This window comes from Equus quagga, chromosome 5, assembly GCF_021613505.1.
Source record: "Equus quagga isolate Etosha38 chromosome 5, UCLA_HA_Equagga_1.0, whole genome shotgun sequence".
In the NCBI taxonomy this organism is placed as follows: domain Eukaryota; kingdom Metazoa; phylum Chordata; class Mammalia; order Perissodactyla; family Equidae; genus Equus; species Equus quagga.
The window spans coordinates 6,009,011-6,033,395 of record NC_060271.1 but is presented as its reverse complement, the minus strand read 5'-3'; the positions used below and the strand labels follow the sequence as shown (position 1 = coordinate 6,033,395).

The 24,385-nt window shown below is 48.8% G+C and overlaps 2 protein-coding genes across 2 annotated transcripts; one reads left to right on the top strand and one right to left on the bottom strand.

Annotated features, from left to right (window-relative positions):
* Positions 1-1,263: 1,263 nt before the first annotated feature.
* On the bottom strand, positions 1,264-2,262 carry LOC124239188 (phosphate carrier protein, mitochondrial-like). Its single transcript, XM_046660655.1, has one exon. It carries the CDS (start codon positions 2,260-2,262, stop codon positions 1,264-1,266), a length of 999 nt encoding a protein of 332 aa, XP_046516611.1.
* On the top strand, positions 2,261-24,115 carry DMRTB1 (DMRT like family B with proline rich C-terminal 1). The gene is made up of 5 exons (XM_046660653.1): positions 2,261-2,387; positions 17,585-18,163; positions 19,674-19,876; positions 23,166-23,370; positions 24,036-24,115. The coding sequence occupies exons 1-5, from the start codon at positions 2,261-2,263 to the stop codon at positions 24,113-24,115; spliced, it is 1,194 nt and encodes a 397-aa protein (XP_046516609.1).
* Positions 24,116-24,385: the final 270 nt, after the last annotated feature.

Below are 24,385 nucleotides of genomic sequence, written 5' to 3'. Positions count from 1 at the left end.
ACAGTTTACTATTACATAGTTAAAACATTAACATATTCTAAGTTTGTAGTCTTTAATACAAGCTGCTAAGGCAATCATGTAACCTTTTGGTAAATCATATCAAATGTCATATTGAAGTTTATTTCTTATTCACATTCTACAAACATCTCTAATTCACAGAATTTCACTAATTTTATAATTCCTCCAATAAGAGATGTGACGGCTACAGAAAACTGACAAAGTGCCTTATAACTTCAAACAATTTTAAGAACCTCAACGACTGGAAAGATCATTGAAACACCTACCAAACTAAACGAACGGCATTTGTTACATCAAAAGGGAGATTTTCCTTCTAAAGTCACCAAAATCATTCTTTAGGATTCAACAAAAAATTGTTGGAATTTGTAGGATTTGTGTGTGTGTGTGTGTGAGTGTGTGTGTGTTTAAACGCCAGGGTGGTAAGATCTCCTTTGGATGTACAGCTGTTCAAAGCGGAACTGTACAAAAGAAATCTGTAGAGAACAGAGGCTTTTCTTTACATATTTATTGCCAGAGCCTGCCCTTCATCTCATTTCGGTATTCCACATTGATCCAATTGTAGCACTTCCTGGAGAGAGCTCTGCTCTCATCAGCAACATCGGGAAGAAAATCGGACAAAGCAAAATGAGAAAATGCAGATCTTCTCATGTCACGTCTCTTTGAAGACAGTGAATACTTTCTAAGGCATCAGGCAATATAAGTCACAATGTAACTTTTAATAACTTTTACCTGTAATGGACACGAACAGGAAACATGGAATGAGTCCTTCATCTATTCAATAGGGGCACGATTTCTACTGAGATGAACACCGTGTAGCAGACCTTTAGGTTATTTCCTGTACCATATAGCTATGTTGACCTTAAACCCTCATCAGTAGGCTGTTGAGTAGTGATGGCTGGCTAACCTCCACCGAATGGTGAATCAAAGGAGATACGACCTAGAGACACTAAATTACCCAACATTACTTGCTGTTAAGAATTTTTTCCTTACAACTGTTGAAAAGCTATTGAGTTAAAGCAACCACGCAGACGCCCCAAAGATAATGGTTCAAACCACAAATGAAACGGTGGCAATCCTCTTGGATCGCCAAAAAGAAGGAATCAATCATTTAAAGAGAACTCGGACTGCACATTGTCACCTCTCCAAAAAACGTCAACATCTGACACACTAGCGTTGCCTGAACGCAGTCCCCCACTGGACCTCAACAGCGGCCACGGGTGGCTACAGGGGTGGACGAGTGCACGGCTACTTCTGCTCCTTCAGGGATTCGGGCGGTTGCGGGACCGGAGGGCGAGGCAGCTTGAAATAGACCTTGACCGAGTCGTAGATGAACCACTGCAGCGCAGTCAGGGTGCCGATCATGATGATCCGGGCGAACAGGCCCTTCCACACGCCCCAGAACCCCAGTCTGCGGAGAACCCCGAAGGCCGTGCTGCCTTTCTCCTTGTTCAAAACGGACACGACGGAATCGGCCGGGTGGGACACGACGGCACAGAAGACGCCGGCGATGTAGCCGGCCACGAAGGTCACGGCCAGCTGCTCGGCCTTGGAGCACTGGCTCTGGGGCTTGGGCACCACGTAGGTGTACAGCGCCTCCACCGTGCGCTCGAAGCAGGCGAACTTCATCATGGTGTAGGGGATCTGCCGCAGCCAGAGCGGCGCCACGCCCTTGTAGAAGGCCCGCAGGCCCTCCTCGCCGTACATGCGCGGGGCGGCGGCCCGCAGCGTGCGGGCGAAGCCGGGCTGCGTCTGGATGCGCACCTTCACCGCCTCCATGGGGGCCAGCGCCACGTCGGCGAAGAACTCGGCGCTGGCCGAGGCGGCCAGGTACAGGCCGGTCCTCCAGGCGTAGGCCCTCTCGGGGCCCAGGCGCTCCGCGTAGTGGATCTTGAAGACCTCGTACAGGCCGAACTTGAAGAGGCCCTGCAGTGAGTAGCCCAGGAAGGTCGGGGCCCAGCCGCGGGCCAGGCCGCGCAGCCCGTCGTCCCGCAGCGTCACGCCGAAGCCGCTGAGGATGCCCGAGTACTTGCCGGGGTCCACCTGCATGCGGCACTTGACCAGGTCCAGGGGCACGATGGCCGTGTGCGTCAGCCCGCAGCTCAGCATGCCGCCCAGGCCGCACAGCAGCAGGTACCTCCGGGAGCCGTACTCGTAGCCCGGCTCGTCCGCGGCCGCCCAGGGCCTGCCCGGGCGCGGGCCGGAGCGTCCCGCCGTCGGGGCTCCGCAACCGCCAGCCTCACACATGGCCGCTCCGTCCAGGCACACGCTTGCTGGGCCCGGGCGCCTTCCTCGCTCAGGGGCCACAGAGCAGGTGCGCAAGCGCCGTGAGCTCCCCCCGCGGACCCCCGAACCCAACGGTCCCGGCGAGGGTGAGGGCCCCCGGCACGCGCGAGGCTTCCAGCCCGCTCACCTACCGGCTCCACGCCGCCCAGGACGGTTTCAGTGGGAGCATCGCCCCGCCCCTCACCTCCAGGACGGCGCTCCGCCCCCTCACATCTTCGGGCCAATGGGCTTCTGGTAGCGGCAGGAACCCCACCCCTCAGCCCTCCTCAGCCAATGGTCAGTGGCCGCTGGATCTCACCTTGGCCCGTGGGAAAGGCTTTCGGTGACCAAGTGGCTTCCGTCCAGCTCAGCTGCCTAGTCTTCTACAAAGATGCTAAAAAAATAAATCAACAAGTACAAACATGAGTAAACACAGGAATAGGCGAGTAAATAGATGAGGAGGTGGGCGAGGGGTCGAAGAGTCGCCATGCACGGTCTCCTTCCGAAGAGGCCTTGCTGGAGTCCTCGCTCAGCTGTGCCCACTTAGAGTAATGGTCATCTCCATGGCAACAGTGTTCTGTGGCGGGAACGGGCAGAGAGAACCAGGAACCCGGCGTTGGAGGCCCAGTCTTGTGGCTTCAGGGCTTACCTAACATTCTTATGTGGCAGATGGGGATCACATCTCGCCCCAACTGACTCACACTCTTCAGATTTCCCTCCAAGAGCTGTAGCGAGGGCTTAGGAAGCGTGGAGCCACTCACTAAATTGCAGGGGGGGGGGGGGCGGGGGGGAGTGTGCTGATTGTTTTCTTTCATTAGATAATTTTCCACTGACTACTGAATCCCTGCCATGATTTTGGAGATTAGGAAAGTGAGTCAGAAAGCCCCTCTTCCCTTAGGGGGCTTGCAGTCTGGTTGGCCTGGAAAATGAGAACCAAGTGACTCCACGTGTAAATCAGTAGCATACTGATTGATTGATTCATTCATTCATTCATTCATACATTCACCCACTATGTGCAGGGCCTTACTTCTAGACAAGGAGATTAAAAAATCAATATTGTGTGATAAGTATAACAGCAGTTTGAATAAAGATGAACAATGAGGGGGAACTAATTCTGCCTGGTGAGGTTAAGAAGACTTCTCAGAGGTGATGGCAATGTAGCTAGGTCTTGAAGGATGAGTAGGAGTCTGCCATGTAATGAAGAATGGAAAGGTGACTCGAGTTGGAGATGACCCATTGAGGAGAGGCGAATGACTCAGCATGGTGGAAACTAGCAGGGCTGAGTCTGGAAAAACAGAATTGGATCAATTTAGGGACAGCCTTAATACCTTTTTCAGGACTTTGACTTTTATCCTGCAGGGAGGCCAGTGTTTCCCAGAAGTGTGATCCACAGACACCTGCATGAGATTCACGTGAAGTGCTTTATTTAAAATCCCGGCTCACATCCGGGACCCTCTGCATGAGAATCTCTGAGGGTAGGAATATGCAGTTTTAATAAGCTTCTGTAGGTGGACTCTTTATTAAACTTCACTGAAGTTTGAAAACCACAGTATGTGGATGATGGGAGATCAAGAACTTTTTTAAGGTTCTCTGATCAAGAATTCAGTACTTATATCCTGAACTGGGGGTGTGCAATGCTGAAAGTTCATCAAGCTGTACATTTATGATTAGTGCACATTGCACACTTTATGCACGTTATACCATAATTTGTAGTTAAAAAAATTGGCTGGTATGGGGCCGGCCTGGTGGCATAGTGGTTAAGTTCGCGTGCTCTGCTTCAGTGGCCTGGGGTTCGCTGGTTCAGAGCCTGGGCACAGACCTCCGCAAAGCTAGCTTCTCAAGCCATGCCGTGGCAGGAGGCCCACATATAAAATAGAGGAAGATGGGCACAGATGTTAGCTCAGGGCTAAACTTCTTCAAAAAAAAAAATTGGCTGGTATAAAATTCTAACCACAGACTAGGATGATGGCCAGAGGGAGAGCAGAGGCAGATACAGGTTTTCCCAATCAACAAGTCTTATTGAACTCCTGTCCTTACTGTAGTCTTATACCAGCATTAAATTACTGAAACAAGGCCATTAGACCGAGGTGGCTTTTAATGCCTTAGCAACCTCTGTAAGGAACTCAAAACCTAAGCCTGTAATGCCTCAAGGTTAGGAAATGGAAACCAATCACAAACAGCCAACTAGGCTTTCCCAAATAAGGAAAATGCTTCAAGCTTGGCCAGTCGAGTATCCTTGCTTTTCTTCGGCTTCTCTAAAAAGTCTTTCCCTTCGCTCCCTCTGGAGCACTTCTAACTACTTGCCGTTTGGCACTGCCCGATTCAAACTGATTTTTGCACAAACTCTTAAAATTTTTAATATGCCTCAGTTTAACTTTTTTTTTAAAAAAGATTGGCACCTGAGCTAACATCAGTTGCTAATCTTTTTTTTTCCTGCTTTTTCTCCCCAAATCCCCCCAGTACATAGTTGTATATTTTAGTTGTGGGTCCTTCTAGTTGTGTCATGTGGGATGCTGCCTCAGCACGGCCTGATGAGCAGTGCCATGTCCGTGCCCAGGATCCGAACCAGTGAAACCCTGGGCAGCCAAAGCGGAGCCCTTGAACTTGACCACCCAGCCACGGGGCCGGCCCCCAGTTTAACTTTTAACACCAGAAATTTCAGTATTAAAGAGAAGAGTCTCTCTTTGAGTCATAAGAGAACAATGAAGTGTTAAATACCCCATGCTCACCAAATCAGGGCTTCCCAAAGCAAGTTCCTGGGACTATTGGTCCACTTGAGAAAGGTCAGTGGTCAAACAAGTCTGACAAGCATTCCATACTAGGGCGAGTGTTCTCAGCTGAGGCGATATCATCCCTCATGGGGTGAACACTGCTTCTTAGGGGGCATGGAAATAGTGCAATGGTTTGTGGCCTTCCAGAGCTCAGCTCTACCCAATGAAATCTTATCCCTTAGTATTTAAAGATTTTATTTTTTTTTTTCTTTTTCTCCCCAAAGCCCCCAGGTACATAGTTGTGTATTCTTAGTTGTGGGTCCTTCTAGTTGTGGCATGTGGGACGCCGCCTCAGCGTGGTTTGATGAGCAGTGCCATGTCCGCACCCAGGATTCGAACCGATGAAACCCTGGGCGGCCTGCAGCGGAGCATGCCAACTTAACCACTCAGCCACGGGGCTGGCCCCTATCCCTTAGTATTTAATTTCAGGGTCGAGGAGGAGACGGGGCAGGGGCCAGGGGATGGAAAAGGAAGATTAGGAAAAAAAGTCTAAAAAGCAGAGACCTCTGGGGAGAGAGGGCGAATGAGGAAGAAAAGGCTGAGCACCACCAGAGCTTCCTCTTGGAGATTCACAGGGCGCGTGAACGTATCAGAGAAGTTCTACGGTAAAGAACTTTAATTTCGTTAACTTGCAGTTTCCTAATTTTATTGGATCTCAGAACCCCTTTTTTCTATGATTCCTATTCCCATTTCACAGACATAGTCTCTCATGGAGCATATTTAGGGAAAGGCTGGACTCTATCAAAAATGGAGTTTAGTGAAAGTAAGGAGTAAAGAGGGCTAGAATAATAACAGCAGCTACTATTTGCTGAGGCCGCTATTTCCTGAAGGTACAACTTGGATGTGTTGCTGACATGTAGCACAGGTCACCAACTATTTTATGAAAACAAAGTTTAAATCAATTTATCTCACTTGTATGAAATGCTTGTTCTGTACCATTAAAATATTGCTAAAGAAAATGTACAAGTTGAAGAAAACAATCTAGGAATCTTCAGGACCAAAATTTTCTTGGATAATTCTTAGTTCAATAACTATTGAAACACAGCCATAAAGTCAGTAGCAACCGATGATGTGGATTAAGGCTGCCCCAGCTAGAGAAGCCCAAGGTGACCTGGCCTACATGCCAAACTATACGACCCAGTGGACTTTTTTTATGGTATGAATTAGGACCGCCCCAGGGAGAGAAGCCCAGGGCATCCTCACCTGCATGCCGATCTATACGGCCAGATTCGTATCTAAAGTTATATGACCGCACAATAACCAGACCCCATCTGCACTGAAATCATTTAATGACTTTTTACATCATCTTTTCTTTTCTCCAGTAAAAATAAGTCATGTACCCATGCCTTATAAAATTAGCCCTAACCCTCAACTCGGGGCAGCAGCAGGAGCTCTGACTGCCCATGGGTCCTGTCCCCACGCGGCAGCAGCAGGAGCTCTGACTGCCCATGGGTCCTGTCCCCATGTGGCAGCAGCAGGAGCTCTGACTGCCCATGGGTCCTGTCCCCATGCGGCAGCAGCAGGAGCTCTGACTGCCCGTGGGCCCTGTCCCCACGCACCAGCTCTGCCTGCCCATGGGTCCTGTCCCCATGCCAGCGGGGGCAGCAGCAGCTGCTCTGCCTGCCCATGGGCCCTGTCCCCATGCCAGCGGGGGCAGCAGAAGCGGCGGCAGCAGAAGCTCTGACTGCCCATGGGTCCTGTCCCCATGCTATTCCACACTGTTCTCTAAATAAAAGAGCACTACAGCCAGATCTTGAGAGTCTAAGAAATCTTTCTTTTGACCCTCGGCTCACCGACCCCGCATCACCGAGAGTGGCGTGTAAGAATATTTTGCCATTACAGAGCACGCAGGCACCCCTGGTAAGCTTGCCTCCTTGCTACTTATGTAATGGAGGGCAACATTTCTGTCTTGAAATCATTATTACACTTTTGCTGTGTCCTTCCTGCTAATTTGAGTTGAAAAGCAGACCTTTCCGCAGGGCTAGAGGTAGACATGTATGTTCTCTTATGTCTCAGAGAGAAGAGAGTTAAAATGTATTCGTTCATTCATTAACACATCTTTATTGAGGTCCTATTATGTGCCAGGCACATTTTGAATTAACACACCAAAGCAGAGCTAATATCCCATCTTGTCCCCAAACAGGATTTTCATACGCTCTAAAATGGAATCACGGAGTGCTCAGATAAAACGATAGCAAACCCTTCTTGAGTACCTCCTCTTTGCCAGGCAATTCAAATATCTCTAATCCTTACGACAATTGTACAAGGTACATATTCTTCCCATTTTATAGATAGGGAGTGGCAGACACTGTTGATGTCTACCCAAAAGGCAACTGCCTATTCCTCTTTGCTAACAGAACCTCTGTTTGTTTAGGTATCTGGCAGATAGTCTTTGATCTCTACATCATATTTGCCCACTTCCTTCTCATGACATTTTAATTTGCATGTAGGATTTGATTTTCAGCCATAAATACTTAGGCACATTAATGGTTTCTCCAGTTACACAAATACATATCTAGGTAAGATGTCCTTATCCTTGCGTCCATGTCTTTGTGGATGTCCTTCCACTTTCCTCTGCCAGTTCACGTTGTCTTACAGAATCAGGGGCAAAGTACGTATGCCAGAAAACTTTCCTTTAGTAACCCACCTGTCTTCTGTTTTTCTTGTAATTAGAGTGTTTAAAGAGTTTGCCAGACATTCATTTGTATTTACTATGGACTCGTAAATTGCCATTTTTAGAAACTGTACAGGAAATAATTGAGAGGAGACTGGAAAAACACTGCTTTCTTTATGTATCATCTCCTGGTTCGGTGTTCCATCCAGTCTCAGCGGGGACTGGCCAACTCACTGACCAGTGAGAGTGAACGGGAGTAGTGGCTTCAATTCTTCTCTCAGCTTTAACATACACAGTGAACTTAAGCAGGTAACTTCATCTGCCACCGTGAATCTCTACAGCCACCCTAAGAGTTTGGAGAATACACTTTTTGGCATGTTATTTTATTTTAAAAGCATATGAAGGACATTGAAATTAATAAATTTAAGTTCTTAGGAATGTAATGGGAAGGGGGACTCATTTATTAAGTACTACTATGTGTCAGACACTATGATATAATGGAAAACGTCACATAGCTTTGGGCAGAAATAAACGGAGTTCACCTTTTTTTTCTAGCTGTGACCTTAGACAAGTTATTTAGCCTCTGAGTTTCATTCATTTATTTATTTGTTTATTAAATCTGTAATTAGGATTAATTATAACCTTTTAGAGTTGACATAAGACGAGATAATGTGCAGAAAATACCTAGCCCAGTGCCCTGTACATCAGTGAGCATTCTGTGATGTCAGTTCTGTTACTCACCCCTTTTTCTGGCCCTCCTTAACCCTCACAGAACTCATGTTTCTGTGATGCCAGTCTCTGCTCCTTCCCCTCCACTTGAGTGGATGATTTATTCAGTCATCTAAATTCCAACTGACTTTGATGATTTAGGACAGGAACTGAAGAAATCATAACTGGCAGAAACGTGAGCCTCTTTGACAACGCATCAGGACATGTCATGGCATGAAACGAGTAGGATGGTGACTGCTCACCGGTGGCACAGTGGCCCGGGCCACTGAGGAACAGCACAGACACCAGGCAGGCTTCCTCCTTTTCTAAACTGACCCTTCAGCCTGGTGCCTGATTCTGGCCAGTTGAATCCTAGCTAGGGCAACCAACTCATCCTGGTTGCCCCCGAATTCCCTGGTTATAGCACTGAAAGTCCAGCGTTGCCAGAACCCTGTGGGTCCCAGGCAAATCAGAACGGTTGTCACCATATTTGTAGGAGTCTGAGCTGTGCCCGTGGCCTCCAGCCGCTGCCGGCATGCTGCAGTATAAGCATCACTGGCTTTGGAGGCAGGCATACCTGGGTCCAGATTCTGGCTCATTCCACTCCTAGCTATGAATCTTGTAAAGGTTCCTTAAACCTCAGTTTCTCTATGTGTAAAACTTCATCCTATTCATTCCTGAATTTGTAATGGACTTCATATTATTACTAAATTAAATGACAGGACAGTGCTTGCAATGTTGTAGGCCCTCAATGAATGTTCTTTCCTTCCTGACTTCTTTGTACTTAAGACTTTCATTGTCCCCTGGGGTACCAAGTCTCTAAAAATCTCTGAACCGTAAGTTTCAGGGAAGGGAGGTGGCCATCGGGCAGCAGGGGGCACTTTTCCTCTCTTTCTAACCCCTTCTCTGAGCCCCCCATCCTCACACCAAAGTGATAAAGCTTCAGTAAACCACTGATCAAAGATGGTTAAACTCTAAACACACTCTTGGTTTTAACTTATCTAAATGTGTCCCACATGCCTGCAATAATGTTCAGGGTGTATCTGGACCGTTTTAAATCCTGTATGTTTAATTTATAATCCTTCTCACTCCGGGAGGTTTATGATGTGCCAGGGGGTCAAATGTTTATTCTTAGAATTATTTAACCCCAATCAACTAATTATTCTGATGAAGTGTATACTTTTTTCTTTTTGCTTGACCAGATTGGAAACAATGACAGGCATTCAACTGAGATTTATTTGTAAAACTCTGACAGATTGGGAATTACGGAGTTCCTTAAACTGTCTCTTAAAATAAATATTTCTGATTTAACTGGCAAGTTAAAGGGGAAAAAGCAACAATCTCCAAACTCATTAAACTAAGTCAGTCTAACCCTGTTTAAAGAAAATGTCGTGGGAGGTAATAATCTCTATGTGCTTAGAGGAAAACTTTGTAACAAACCTTCATGCCTTTTTTTGTTCAAGGAATTACTTGTGCAAAGCAACATTAGTGCTCCTTGTGGTAGTAACAGTTTACCTGGGGTGGTTCCGGGGGAGAAGGGCGTAAATCAAATAATTTTTAATTAAATTTCTGGACTTCGTAACACTATTAAATGTCCAAAGGACTTCATTTATCAAGGAGCATGTAAATAATCGACCTGTGCCCTCTGGTTGGGATCTTAGGAGAATCTGATGGATTATGTCACAGGAATGGGGTAACCTTAGTATATAATGACACCTTTCTTTCTTTTCTAATTTACACAGCATTTTACTGGTGATTTATACCTAACAAGATAAACGTGAAATATTCCCATAAAAATAACATCAATACATTTGAAGATTCAAAAATGCAAACTAGAGTTTTATTAGACACTCCTGGCTAACATACTCTAGTCGTCAGATAAATATTTCCAATTCTAAAGCATGAGACGGTGTTTTGATTCCATTAGAAAGGCCCTAAATGACAAAGAACACGTTCAAGTTGGAGAACGTGATCTAACCGATGCGAGGGAGGGATGTACGAAAGTGGGGTGCTCCCGGCGACGATGGGGCAACAGCTTGGGTTTGAGCGGCTGTGGAAAACCTGGTCTTTGGAGTGGAAGCAGGACTGAGCAGACAAATCTCTCACTGAGTGCTGTCCAACAGAAATATAACGTGAGACATACACATAATTCTGAATTTTCAGGTAGCCACATTAAAAAAGTGAAAAGCCACATTAAAAATAACATGTTATTTAACTCAGTATATCCAAAATATCATTATTTCAATATATAATGTACATAAAATTATTAACAAGATATTTTAAATTCTTTTTTTATACTATGTCTTTGAAATCTGATGTGTTTTATACTTTCAGCACTTCTTAACTTGGACTGGCCACACTTCAGGTGCCACATAAGGGTAATAGCCACGGTATCGGACAGCTGGCATTGAGTCTGTGCTTGGAGAACCTGGCGCCACTGGAAAGGCTGTGAAGCTGAATGAAGGCTTCCGGTTGGAGGTGGAATTGGGTAGGTCAGAGACACTACTTCTTTCTCCTCATTCCGCATCCCTTGCCCCTTCCTCCTCTTTCATACCATGCAATGCATGCTAACCAGCCGCCAGGTCTTAGACACTGTGCTGGGCAATCTAAATGCATTCTCTCTTAATCCTGCAAGAATCAGACATCTTACTTTACAGCTAAAATAAATAAAAAATCACTAACTGATGGCAATATAGTATAGTGGTTAAGCATCAGATTTGGAGGCTATTCACAAGTTTCTGCCACTTCCTGTATACCTTGGGAAGAAATTTCTTAATTTCTCTCAGCTTCAGTTTTATCATTTGTCAAATGGACGCGATAAACGTACCTCCCTTATAGATGTTGTTCTGCGGTTTAAATGAGACCACGCCTGCATGCTGTAAGCACTCATTAAATATTAATATCATTAAATGGGATAAATGTGGGACATTTTGCAGTTGCAGTGCATTGTACAAATGTTATTACTACTGAGGCACAAAGAAGTTAAGTGACTAGCCAAGGTAACCCAGCTAATAAGTAGTGACCATGTCCTCACGCAGTTTGCCTATCTCCAGAGCAGGACTTCTTGCTGTCTATTTACAGTTATAATCTGGACTGAATTTGTACTGACTCTGTGACATAAAATGAAAAGCTCTCTTGAAAGATAAATTCCTGATATCTCCTTGCCATCCTCATCGAAGCAGAATTCAGGGAAAAATTCTGGTTTTGTTTTGTTTTGTTTTGCTTTTGATAAATAGGAATTTACTGTTCCAAGAAACTAGACAAGGAATATACATAAAAAACGAAGACTGAATTTAATTTTCTTTGCTCTTTTGATGCTGATGCTATTAGGGAACAGTGCCCTGCCTATATTGGCATTAAATTCATGCATGCTGTGTAAACCAAATTTGCATTTTAACAAAGGACAGAGATATTAAGGCTATTATTCCCGTTCAATAACGTATTTATAGGGACATGTGCCACTCATCTTTTAAGACAAATAATTTCTTGAAATTTATGGGAATTTGTTAGTACTATCAAAAGTACATGTAGGGGCCGGCCCCGTGGCCAAGAGGTTAAGTTCGCATGCTCTGCTTTGGTGGCCCAGGGTTTCACCGGTTGGGATCTTGGGTGTGGACATAACACCACTCATCAAGCTGTGCTGAGGCAGCGTCACATATAGCACAACCAGAAGAACCTACAACTAGAATATACAACTGTGTACTCGGGCACTTTGGAGAGAAGAAGAAGGAGGAAAAAAAGAAGACTGGCAACAGATGCTGGTAGCTCAGGTGCCAATCTTTAAAAAAGAACCCAAAAGCATAAAAAAAAAAAGTATATGTAACCAGGGGCCCCCCCAGTGGCGTGGTGGTTAAGTTCATGCACTTCACCTCAGCAGCCCGGGGTTCGCCGGGTCAGATCTTGGGAGCAGACCTAGCACTGCTCGTCAAGAGATGCTGTGGCGGTGTCCCACAGAAAATAGAGGAAGGTTGGCCCAGATGTTACCTCAGCGACAATCTTCCTCAAGCAAAAAAGAGGAAGATTGGCAACAGATGTTAGCTCAGGGCCAATCATCCTCACACACACACTAAATAATAAATAAAAAATAAAGAGGGAAAAAAAGAGTACATTTAATCAGTATATACTGTGAAAATTTCTGTGTGTGTAAAAATATTTTTTCATCAAATTAGCGAGTAAAAACAAATAGTGCTATTGGATCTGCCTTAGCTAACAGTGCCACTTGGAGCATGTCCTCTCTGCCGGATGTTGTACTTTTCACCTGCTCTAGAATTGTTGGTTCCAGTCTTTGCCTCACAACCTCTTCAACTGCTGTTAGATTTCATCTCCCTCTTCTCTCTCACTCCTTTGTCTTCCGTCTCTGCCGGCTAGTGCCTAGTCTCTTTAAGATTCCTAGGAGAGGTCATATGAATCAGTCAACAGGGCTCCAGGGTCAGGAGGAAGCACCCCGCCTAGCATAGTGCTAGCTCACGCCATGACTAGCTTTATATGTGTGCCCCACATGGAACAACTACTCCCCCAAAAAACCCCACTCAACTCCATTTTAATCTTGCAATACCTATGCCAGTCCAAGTTACTTACTGTTCTGCTTTATGAATGAAAAGCCAAGGGCAGGGACCAGCTGTCTGGACCCGGGGGTTCGAGTGCGGCCTGGCTCTGCCATGTCGTTTCCTCTCCTTACTCTTAGACAGTGACTCCCATAATCTCCCCCGAGGACTGCCCCCGTGGCCTGGCTACTGCTCAAACTCTATACCTCCTCTGTCCAGTCTCCTGATCTCACTGCACTACGGCCACACCGCAGGCCTCTGTCCGGGACACACCTCTCCTGCTCCTGCACCTGGCTAATTCCTACTCAAGCTTTAGGCCTCAGCTTAAAAATCAGCTCTCCAAGAAAGTCTTCCTTGATTTCCCGATCCAGGTTAGGACCTTCAAATGGGTTTCCGTAGCATCCTGGGTCTCCCTCTTTACCCCCCGGCTTTCATCCGGAATTATTTGTTTACTGTCTGGTTTGCGAGCTAGAATGTATGCCTAAAGGTAAGGATCCTGTCTTTTTATTTACTTCTGTGTCCCTTATGCTTAGCACATAGTTGGCACTCAATAAATATCGGCTGTGGGTGGAGGAAAGTAACTAAGCAGGGCATCCTGGGAAGTTTCCCCAGGTTGCTACCACCTTCACCCCCTCTTGCCCTATGGGGGGGAATTTTTTCCTTTACCCTTCTAGGCTCTTCTGGCTGGTCTAAGAGACAGTTTAACAGGAGAAAATCAGATTTAATTTGATTACATTTAATTTGAGTACGTATGGGGGCTCCATAAGAATATGAGGCCTAAAAACAGTCAGGCAATTGAGGCTTATATGCTACTTGGAGCTAAGGAGAACGAGGTAGGGGTCTGGGACTTCAAAGGAGAGGAATTCAGTTCACAGGGAGATGGGCAGAGCAAATGCTTGCCACGCCACGCAGAGAGAATGGGATGCAGAGGGGAATGTGGACAATCAGGCCTTGCTAAGTCCCCCCCAGGTCCCCACACCTGGCTCACGTTCGTGTAGTTGTCTCTGGTGATGGCTCTTCTTCCTGGAACAGGCCCTCTATCTAAATTCTTTAGGCAGTTAAGGGGGAGGTGAAAAAAAAAACTTGCTGAGTCTTCTGTTTCTTAAAAATGATCGGCCTACAATAATCCTCATGCCAAAGAGACACATTTTGGGGTGGCAAATTTTGCTCCCCTACAGCCCCAACTGTAATGGGTATGTAATAAGACAAACACTTCTATTCAACACCAAAGCTTTCCTGGGGAGAGCACTGTGCTTGTTTAGAAGAAATACTGAGTTAGCAGGTATTCGGTTAAGATCGTGGACTCTCTGAGAACTGCTTCTGAAGCGTGGCTCTGCCAGGGAATGGCTGCAAAACCTTGGACAAGTTACTCGCCTTCTCTAGGCCTCACTTTCCGCATGTGTAAAATCGGGGTGGAAATAAAAGTTCCTACCTTAGAGGGTTGTTGTGAGGACGATATGAATTAATACACTTAAAGGACTGAAGAGTTACTGGCACATGTAAATCCTTAGTAAGTGCCAGCTATTATTATTACTGTTATTAAACCATCAGGGGTGGGGGGTGAGCTCAAGGAACCAAAGTTGATCCCCTAATTCTGCTCGTCAGGACAGTGGTCCTGTTCACCCTGGGCTTTCTGTTTTGTGTGATGTTCGGGGAAAGTTGCTGAAGCCGAGTTGCCTTAGCGTGCCAATTACGGAGGGGGTCACTTTGACACTGGCAGAGAGGGACGCGAGATTCATTTGTACATTCAACAAATGTTTACTGAACGTCTATTTTGTGCTAGACATAAAGGAAAATAAGATAGGCACAACTGTTACAGAGCTCTCAAAAAAATCGAGAAAGGAGAGAGGAGCTAGGAAGGCTGGGTACTGTAGAGGGTGGAGTGGACAGACCAGTTTCTCCCCAGTGGGTGCAGCACAGCTGAGGCGGCTCTTGAGACAGAAATGCTAAGGCAGGATTTTAAAGCATCTGCCATAGGATCATGTAAATCCTCCCCTCCATCGCTATAAAATCTTCAATAAAGTTTCCATTGCTCACTAGAGAGAGCCTGAAGAAGGGGAAGATAGCAGATATCTGGGTTATAGCTGCTGGGGGAAAGATGCCACAGGCAAGAAAACCCTTCCTTACTCTTGTGTGTTCCCAGTAAGGAAACATTACAGGGCCTGATGCAATATTTAATGATTATCAATGATACCCCCGTGCACTACATAATACCAGGCTCTTTAACGTGAATATGAATTAAACAGTGCCAATAGCAATCATATTAACCGAAGGGGAGAGGCATTATTCAAGGTGGGAAACTTGGGACTCTGAGGGAAAAGGGGACACATCTGAGGCTGGAAGTCAAATATGACCATCCGCCAGCCCCTTTGTGGTTAATTAGTCAAACTGGTGATTCCTCAGCAACAATAACTTGTTATTTTATAAACCACTGTTCATGGTGATGCAGACTTTCTTAAAGATAAATATCCTAGGGTTTAGGTGTGGGGAAGGACGGGGTCCCCTGTGTGCCTACTGCTCCCATCCTTTTCTGACTTCTAGTTTTTCACTTTTACATCATTACCATCTTTTTAAATAACAATTTAAAGAAATGTATGTTAAAAAAAAAAAAGAGCAGCAGCCTAGGAAGTAATCAGTCATCAACCTAAATAAAACAAAACTATCAATTTGCCTGAATTTCCAAGAGTGAAATAAATAAAGCTCTGCTGGAATTTACCTACACAAATTGAGACTTTGGGGAAAAGAGAGAAATAAACTAGCCTTTTTTTTTCTTCTTAGATTTGTTTACTGTATAAACCCTGGGATTTCTGCATCTTATAATGTGACTACTGATTAAAAAGATATATGGTTGTTTATTAATGTTCCCAAAGCACCATGCAAATTCACATCACCTTCGGTATATTTGGCCCCTAAAGCTATGAAGTAAATATGGAAGCATTTTGTAGTTAACAAGGCTAAAATATGTTAATTCAAATAGTTGGCTTTGAATAGGATTTTCCTTTAAATCATTAATAGGAAAATGAAGAGAGCTTGAGTGGTCAAGCATGAAATGTAAATGAGACTAGTTTTCTTTCAATGTTACCAGATGTTAAAATTTAAATTTGATAATGCAGAAAATGACCTTACATTTTGCAGTATCATGAAACAATACAGCTTATGCCCCAGATTTTTTGACCGTAGTATTGAAACTGATTTTTGTATTGAAAATGATTTTTAAGTACTATTTTCAAATGACCAGATCAGTGAAAAAATTAGACATTTTGAATCAGTGGAGTCAGAAAAAGGAGCTTGTCTCTCCTTTTATCTATGGGGCCATATTTTTTAAATCAAAAATTCAGACAGACAGTGTTGCAGCAAAGCAGAGACAAACCTAGCTCTTTTTAAATGGATGCAACATAACCGGTGAAATTCCTGAAGGGCCAAATAATCCAGGAAGCGTATACTTTTGCCCTCTTATGAAGATGATGAATCTATTTCTTTAAAGCAGAAAAAGGGTTTACAAATCTCTTTTCAGCTTTCCAGTATCTACTCAGGCTCAGAATGGCAACCATTTCCTATTCTAGGCAGAGAAATGCCAAGTTCAGTTGCAACCAGAGGCTCAGGAAAATCAAGGTGGACAACAGGCCTCCACTTCCACCATTCTGCTCCCAGAAAGAGAGAATTTCAGAGAAAGGGCAATTTAAAATGCACGTGTTTTAGCCAGGTATTAACCATAACTACCTCTTAATTCTATGACTATCAACTTTCAATTTAGGTGTGAGTGGCTCTTTTTGTTTCTTTTGGGGACCTAAAAAAAAAGAAAAAGACCTCAGGGTGTCACAGATTTCTATCAAACAAGAAAATGAGTTAATTTAGCAGCTTTGGGAAACTATGAAGTTTGTGCCAGCTTTTCAGGTGCCCCAACATCTGGGTTGCTTTGCAGGGATAACTAAATTCATTGCAAAGTTAAGCAATAATTCGAGCTCCTGCTAAAATATCCTGAGTCTGTTTTACTTGAAAGCATTTTAAGTATGCTTTATCCTGGAAGGCATCAACGACAGCAATAGGCCATCTGCTAGAGATGCATTCCTGTAACCAACAAGACTCTTAAGAAATGGGAATTACTATACGGGCACACCCTTGAGCGACTATCACACTGCACTCAGCTCCTGAGAATATTCTGGAAGCATAACTGCGAACGACTGCTTCTCTGCAGGGGAGAGAAATGAAATTCAGCAGAAGCAGCAGCTCTTGGCGGGAGAAGCCCGCTTGCCGCTTAGAACGCTTTTATACTGGAATGGGTTTACTGAGAGCTGCGTTCCTCTGGAGCTTTAATTCCGTGGACCGTTGAATATCACTCCGCCTTTTTTGAAGTTACAAAATACCTTCTGTCTATGGCGTGGCGGGAACAGAAAGTTTGGAAGATTAAATGCCTAGACTTCAGATAACTCAGACGACATACATGCAATAGCATTCCATGAAGAACTTATTCAACCCAATCCCTTGCATCTAATTAACCAAGGCACAGAAACTCTCCAAATTTTGCACCCAAAAAAGGAGGGAAAATGCAAGGGTCTTGCAGCAGTTCCTGGGACGTACCGAGAGCTGCTTTGTTACAAGTGTATCCAACGTCCCCAGCACCAGGGACTTATGGGGCGCAGCTCATCCCTGCTCCACTCGCTCTGCAGCTCCCAGAGGTGGCGGTTGTGCTTTGAAGGCAGACCTTGCCAAGCTGGCCGACAAGATGCTGCGCACCCCCAAGTGCTCGCGGTGCCGGAACCACGGCTTCCTGGTGCCCGTCAAGGGACACGCGGGCAAGTGCCGCTGGAAGCAGTGCACCTGCGAGAAGTGCTACCTGATCACCGAGCGCCAGAAGATCATGGCCGCGCAGAAGGTGCTCAAGAAGCAGGCCTCCGAGGAGGAGCTGGAGGGGCCCGAGCTGGCCTCCGGGGCCGCGGCCACCGCCCCGGGCTCCAGCCTCCGCCCGGTGCCCCTGTTCGCGGCTTCGCGAAACCCGGGACTGGGTCCCGAGGGCCGCGCGGCCGCCTCCTTCCCGGGGAGGCCCCCGCGGGGCCCGAGCCCGGGCCCGAGCGCCTTCCAGCCGGTCCTGGGCGGCCGCGGCCACGTGGGGCCGAGGGAGCGCGCCGCGGCGGCCCTGCCCGGGGGCCCCCAGCTCGGCGCGGAGGCCGCAGGCAGGAGCTACCCCGGCCGCCCGGAGCTGCGCAGGCCGCTGCGGCCTGTGCCCAGCCCGCCCTTCGCCGACTTCGGTAAGATGCCCGGGCCGCGCGGCCCTGCCCCGCCGTCTGTCGGGCCGCAGCCTCCCGCCCGCACGCTGGCGCCCTGAGCCGGCCGATCCCGCGGGGGTACCCGGGGGCGGGACAGCGCTGACCAGGGGTAGCCTCGCTTCGCAAAACCTGTCTCTGAATACGGATTTGCGTTGAGGGCCTTTGCAAAAAGGCAAAAAGAGCGATAGGAAGGAGTGGGTGGTCCACAGGGCTTTTAACATTTAGCTACAGTTTTTGCCTTTCCATCTTGCAAGAAAAAAATGGCCCCCACTCTGCTTGGCTGTGGCTCCTCCTCCGCTTGGACACTGGCCCTACTGCGCTTGCGCACCTCTTCCCGCCTTTTTCTTGGGCTGCAGGCACCTCCCCAGGACTGTCCTGCAGTCCGGCTCTCTCAACTATGACTGCGCCTGCGCACCCTTCTCTCCCTTTCCCCGTTCTGGAGGCCCCTCCCCTCCCCCGTGCCCTGGCCCAATGAGCATGCGCACCGCTTCCCGCCTTTTCCCTCGGCGTGGGGGAAGGAGGCAGCCTCTTTGCCCCCTGCTGGAGGACCACAGTGGGTCCTTTGGGATGTTGCCTCTTTTTGTCCTCTCCCACCGCGTGTGTGAATTACGCTGTTCCTTATGTCTTGCTGCTTTCACTATTAGAGTACAATTTCATTCACTCTAGGTTTGAGTTTTAAACAGTGGCTGTTTTTGAGTGGAAGACATGTTTTCGTGGTTTTCCCTCTGGCAGTGCAGTAGAAGGAGCACAAGTCTGAGTTAGGAGGCTGGGGCCTCCTTAGGCCTCTCTGTCAACTTAGGCAAGCTCCTTCCTTCTGTGTCGGACTCTCCCCTCTGGATGCCCTCGGAAGGTCATTTCTGCCTTCTGGAACATTCTAGGAAGATCTAGGTCCCCAGGGAACTAGATGGGCAAGACAGACCTGAAACAGCTATCCTAGGAGAAGGATACCTTTCCACGACACGGTGCCTTTCTTTGTTCCATGTCTCAACAAACAAGGACATTCCTTGGCCTCGAGGGTTTGTCCTTGTGGAGAGACAGAACTGATCAAAGAGTCACACAAATCAGTGGATGCAGCTCTCCTGACTGATGGTTTGGCTGTGGTCTGAAGGAGGAGTAGGCGCTGCGTACTGAGGACCTAAGGAGGCAAAGCGGGGTTCGGGGAGGAAGGCTTCCAAGCCGAAGGCACAGCACCTGCAAAGGCCTTGAGGTGGATGAGAAAGAAGCAGCTGCGAGGTTGTAGTAGGCGAGGAGGCTGGAGTGGAGGCGGGAGCCAGCCCACGCGGGGCTTCCTGGCTGTGCCAAGGAGGAGGAGGACCTTTTAAAGGGCAGGGGGGACGTGGCTGGAGGGAGGGAGGATCAAAAGCCTCTTGGCTCTGGGGGTTCTTTGTAAATGCATGTGAGTGTTGATTATGCTTCCACCTTGGGACAGTAATGTGCTCTTCTTCCTAGCTCTGTGTGTTTTTAACACCTCCCTCCCTGCTTACGTTCTCAGGGCACTCTCTGAGCATCAGCTCCGACTGTGTGGTGGGATCTGAGTACCTGGACAGGGAGCCTTCCAAGCTGTACCCGGGCTGCTCTGGCATGCACCCGTACCGCACGTTCCCACTGGGCTACCAGGACGCCGGCCCGGATGCTGGGGTCCCCCTGCAGCAGGGCTTCCGGCACGTGTCCTGCAGCCACTACCATGGAGGCTTGGTGAGTCCCTTCCCTCACTCCCTTCCAGGTTCCTCCTTATCCCAACTGCCCTTGCTGCTTTTATGCATCTTTGATCCCAGGAGGCCACTTGGTGTGCCCATTCTGTGCCAGGCCTTGAGCACTGTTGGGAGGGATACAACATTGACCTCGTGCAGTGTGTACTTCTGGGAGGGCACACACGTAGACAAGTCCGTTCCCGTGCAGACAAGGCGGCCTGGGCTATGGCATGTGTGTTTCAGAGCTGTGGGCCAAAAGGCTCTGGGAGCCCAGGCAGGAAGGAGTACAGACACATCTCAGATGAGCCCGGGGAACAGCCGCAGTCACACCGACCGAATGACCGCCAGCCTTGACTCATGGAATGCTGGTGTCAGAAGGGCCCTTCATTTTGCTGGGTACCAGAGAGGAAATATCACTTTCCTGGAGCCACACAGTTTAGGGCTGAGCCAGGAACAGCTGTAGGTCCCCTGCCCAAAGGTATGGCCTACTTGAGATGGCAGAGGGCTTTCAGGGGAAGAGGCATTTAAGCTCAGTCTTGAAAAATACGGAAACCTTCCCCCAAACGCCTGTCACCTTAGGCAATAGTTGTGGAAAGGACAGGTTAACCCCTCTGTAAGATCGGGAGTCAGTTACTCCTGGTGTGCTCTTTAAGCCTAGAGTTTTGAATACTGAGTGTGTAAGACTCAGGCCATCTCTGTTGTGTGAGGTATGAGTTGGGGTGACCAGGTTTTGTGACATTGGTTACCAGCTCCTTCCAGACCTGGGTGGTTAAAAGCCCTCTCCCTTTTAGCAGTTTTTGAGGGCAGAATAGTGGAAAGCCTGGAGGACCAGTCCTGACTTTGGCCCCATAAGCCTCGACCTGTGGGGAAGGTTAACTCCAACAAAGCTCCAGTTCATAGAAATGTAGGCCACCATTACCTTTACTCCCTCCCGCAGAATTAAAAGCCTAACCCTGGGTGTTACAGAGATGTTTTCTTTGGGTGGGGAGTGGAGAAGAGTGAGGAGAGAGCAGCCTTCTTTGGTTTAATGTGGAAAGTGATTAAGAAGATGAAAGCCTGACATTTACATAATGAGAGCCATTAGCCACAGGGTGGGGGCCAGTGCAGTGGGGTTCCAGCTGTGTCCAGGCAGGGCAGGCACGCAGGGTGCTGGATGCCCACACCAGTTTCAGCCTCAGCACCATCTCTTCTGTCTGTTTTAGATATTGTAAAGTTTTATTTATAAATCATTTTCCGTTGATTCAAGGGAAAATTTGAAAACCACTGGTCTTGATAATTTCCAGGGTGCCAACTGACCCTGATGTGAGCCTTCAAGGTACGTGTTATTACCCCGTGCTAGAGTAGAGGAAGAAGGCTCAGAGAAGTTACGTATTTGTCCAAGGTCACAGAACTGGTGAGTGAGGGATAGCTGGTCAGTGACAGAGCCAGCACGTATACCTTGGCCACCCTGACTCTGGAGCCCAGGCACCTCCTGCTGCCCTCAGTGTGTCTCTCAGACAGAGGTGGGGCAAACATGGATGGCCCTGGGCTCTCACCACCACCCCTGCCCCACCTGAAATCTGTGGGTGCTGGCCACCCCCTTGCAGCCCAGGGAGAGCACAGCGTCTTCAGCATCCACACAAAGAGAGGGGCCCTGGCCAAGTGGAGCACGTCCCCACCGTCTGCTCACACAGAAGCCTGGAGCCTGGCATCCAGGGCAGGCCTCTGATTGACAGGCCTGCCAGACGGCCTTTGTTGAGAGTGTGATCTCAGCCGGTCTATCTGGGCCTGAGCTGCCACCACAGGCCCCAGGCAGGAGCTGTGATCCAGGGAGAGGCTTGGCTGAGCAGCTTGGAATTAAAGCACTAATAATCCCCCGGCCCACCCCCTTCATGTCTGGAGAGGATCAAGCATTTATTTGTGGAGCTGTTTCAAACCCAAGAGCCTACGAATTGCTTTCCTCCTTGTCCTGCTGCTCCCTGCCCAGGCTCCAAGATACTCCCCAGAGACGTCTTCCTCCTCCTCTTCCTCTCCCTGCCCCAGCTGCTGCTGCCGTGCGGCCTCTGCTCTCTTCCCGCAAGAGCACAGACCTGGGGCCGGACAGACCCAGGCTCCAATCCCACCTCTTGTTTACTAGCCATGTGGCCGGGGGAAGTCACCTGACCTCTGGGGGCCTCACTCAGGTCCTGAGTCCGTACAGTCGGGGTGAGGGTACCTATCTCACAGGACCGTTGATAGATTTAATAAGCTGTAGTGCCTGTGACTTGCCCGGCACAGGGTCTGGTACGTAGCAGGGCCTCAAGAGTGGGCCTTCTTCCTTCCTTGGCGGTCACATGAAGTTAGGAAACTCGGGGCGGGTCTGAGGAGATGTTTGCAGGCTGCCTCAAGGCTTTCATATGCTCCCGTGTGACTCCCCAATGTGGGGCCAGTAAGGCAGTTCACAAAGTCCCTTGACAAAGAACACCTTTAAGAGCATTTAACAATATCTCAGAGGACGCTAGGGTTCTCCAGAACGCAGCTTGTGAAGTGCTGCTCTGGAGGATCTGGAAGGAGAAGTCAGTGAGAGGGACTACATCTGAAATTCCTTGCTGTGTTTTGTTATATCCGTGTCCTTCTCAGTTAAGCTCTGACTGTGTAGACGTCACCTCTCCAGATCCCCTCATTCCGGCCTTGGGGTCCTCTGGTGTGGGGTTAGCCTCTGTCTTCTGAAGAAGGAACAGAAACACGGGAGGGTTGATTGCGCGAAGCCACTTTCCTGAGGTCATCCAGCTTCTCTTGCCTCAGGAGCAGCTGCGCCCCCCAGGTCTTCTCCCGGCCTGTTAGAATAGAGCCCCAGAGGCCCTGGACCCTCAGTCTGAGTCCTTACACAGGCCAGAAGATGGGACCACAAGTGGTTGGGGTGCATTCAGCCCCTTCCCCCGTGCAGAGCAGTGGAGTCACACAGACGGGCTCCAGTCCCGCCTCCGCCACTTCCCAGCCTCGTGGCCCTGGGCCTGTAGCTCCATCTCCCTGATGCTGTTTTTTGTCATTACGGTGAGGATGGTACCAGACCCTCCTCCTAGGGTCCCAAGGGTGGAATGAGGTCCTGGATCTAAGCATCTAGAGAAGGGCTCCGTCCGTGTGACTGCGGCGGCTCCCGGGCTTGCCTGAGCTGGGCCTCTGTTCTCGCCTTCAGTCATTTGGCGGGTGTTTGTGGAGCACCCTGTTCCAAGTGCCCTGTGCCCAAGTGTTTGGGTCACGAAGGCGAATCTCCCCCTGGGGAGGGTGAGACGGGACTGGGCTGGCTGGCTGATGCTGCCCCTCTGGCCATGCAGGTGTCGGAGCCACTGGGGGACTTCCAGCCCAGCTACAACCCACCGGCCCTGCCTCCGCCGCCGCCGCCACCGCCACTGCCGCCAGCCCCGTTCCTGCCCCCGGGCTTCCTCTCTGCGCTCCACTTCCTCCCACCGCTGCCTCCGCCACCACCGCCGCCCTCCTTCTCACTGACCGTCGTGGCCGAGGCCCACAGGGAGGCCACTGGTAAGCGAGCAGAGCCTCCCAGCTTCCGGGCAGGCAGGAAGACTCTCTGGAGGAAGAGGGGCCCCGTCTGAAGGGATGTGGAGAGAAGGGAAGTGGCGAACAGGAGTACAGCGTGCCGGGCCCTGGTGGCTGTGGCCGGAAGCACACGGGCTCTGCTGGCCGACGCCTGGGCCTGAGGCTGGGCTCAAGCACTTCCCACTGGGTGACCTGGGCAAGTGGATTCTCCCCTTGGGGCCTCAGTTTCAGTATCTGCAAGAGTGGACTGATGGCGGCCCCTCCCTCCTGCAGCTGTCCCGGGTTTAGACAGAACCTGAGACATCGACAGACAGCGTTAGGGAAAGCAGCTCCACTCACTGCCCCGTCCAGCCCCTGCTGCCCTGTGCCGACGGAGGTGTCATCGCATCTGACGAGAAGCTGGGGTCCGGAGCTGCGGGGTGGCTGGCTTCATGCCACCCAGCTTGTGACAAGCAGAGCTGGGGCTTGAACTTGCGCCCGTCTCATGGGTCAGGGCTAGACTCCCAGCCTTGCAACACCTGGCAGATTAAAGGCAGATTAATTCCCTTTGGGGGCTGGGAAGGATGAGAACCCCTTCCAGGAAATTTACATCTGAAAATCGGTAATTGTCCCTCTTTCTAAACCCAGCTCCTCTTGTTTGTCCCTCACAGACGACCAGGACGACCAGGATGCGGATGTGCCTGTGCCCTGCGAGCCCAGCCAGCCCTTGTCCCAGGAGCAGTCAGACTAGGCCCTGGCCCTCAGCTGGTGGTGGGGCGAGGGGTGTTGGAGCAATGATTTTGTCTGTGTTCAGCGATGTGTAGGGAGGCGGGGAGTGGTAGGCGTAAGATGGCAGCTAATTCCCATTTCCAGATAGGAGGAAGGAGGGTGACTTGTGGGGTTCTCTCAGCCCTGGCCTGTGGGACGGAGCGGAGAACGGAGGACGAGGTTCCCAGGGGAGGCCCAGGGCTCTGAGGAGTAGGGCCAGTGGAAGCCCACATTTAGGAATGAATTTAACGGT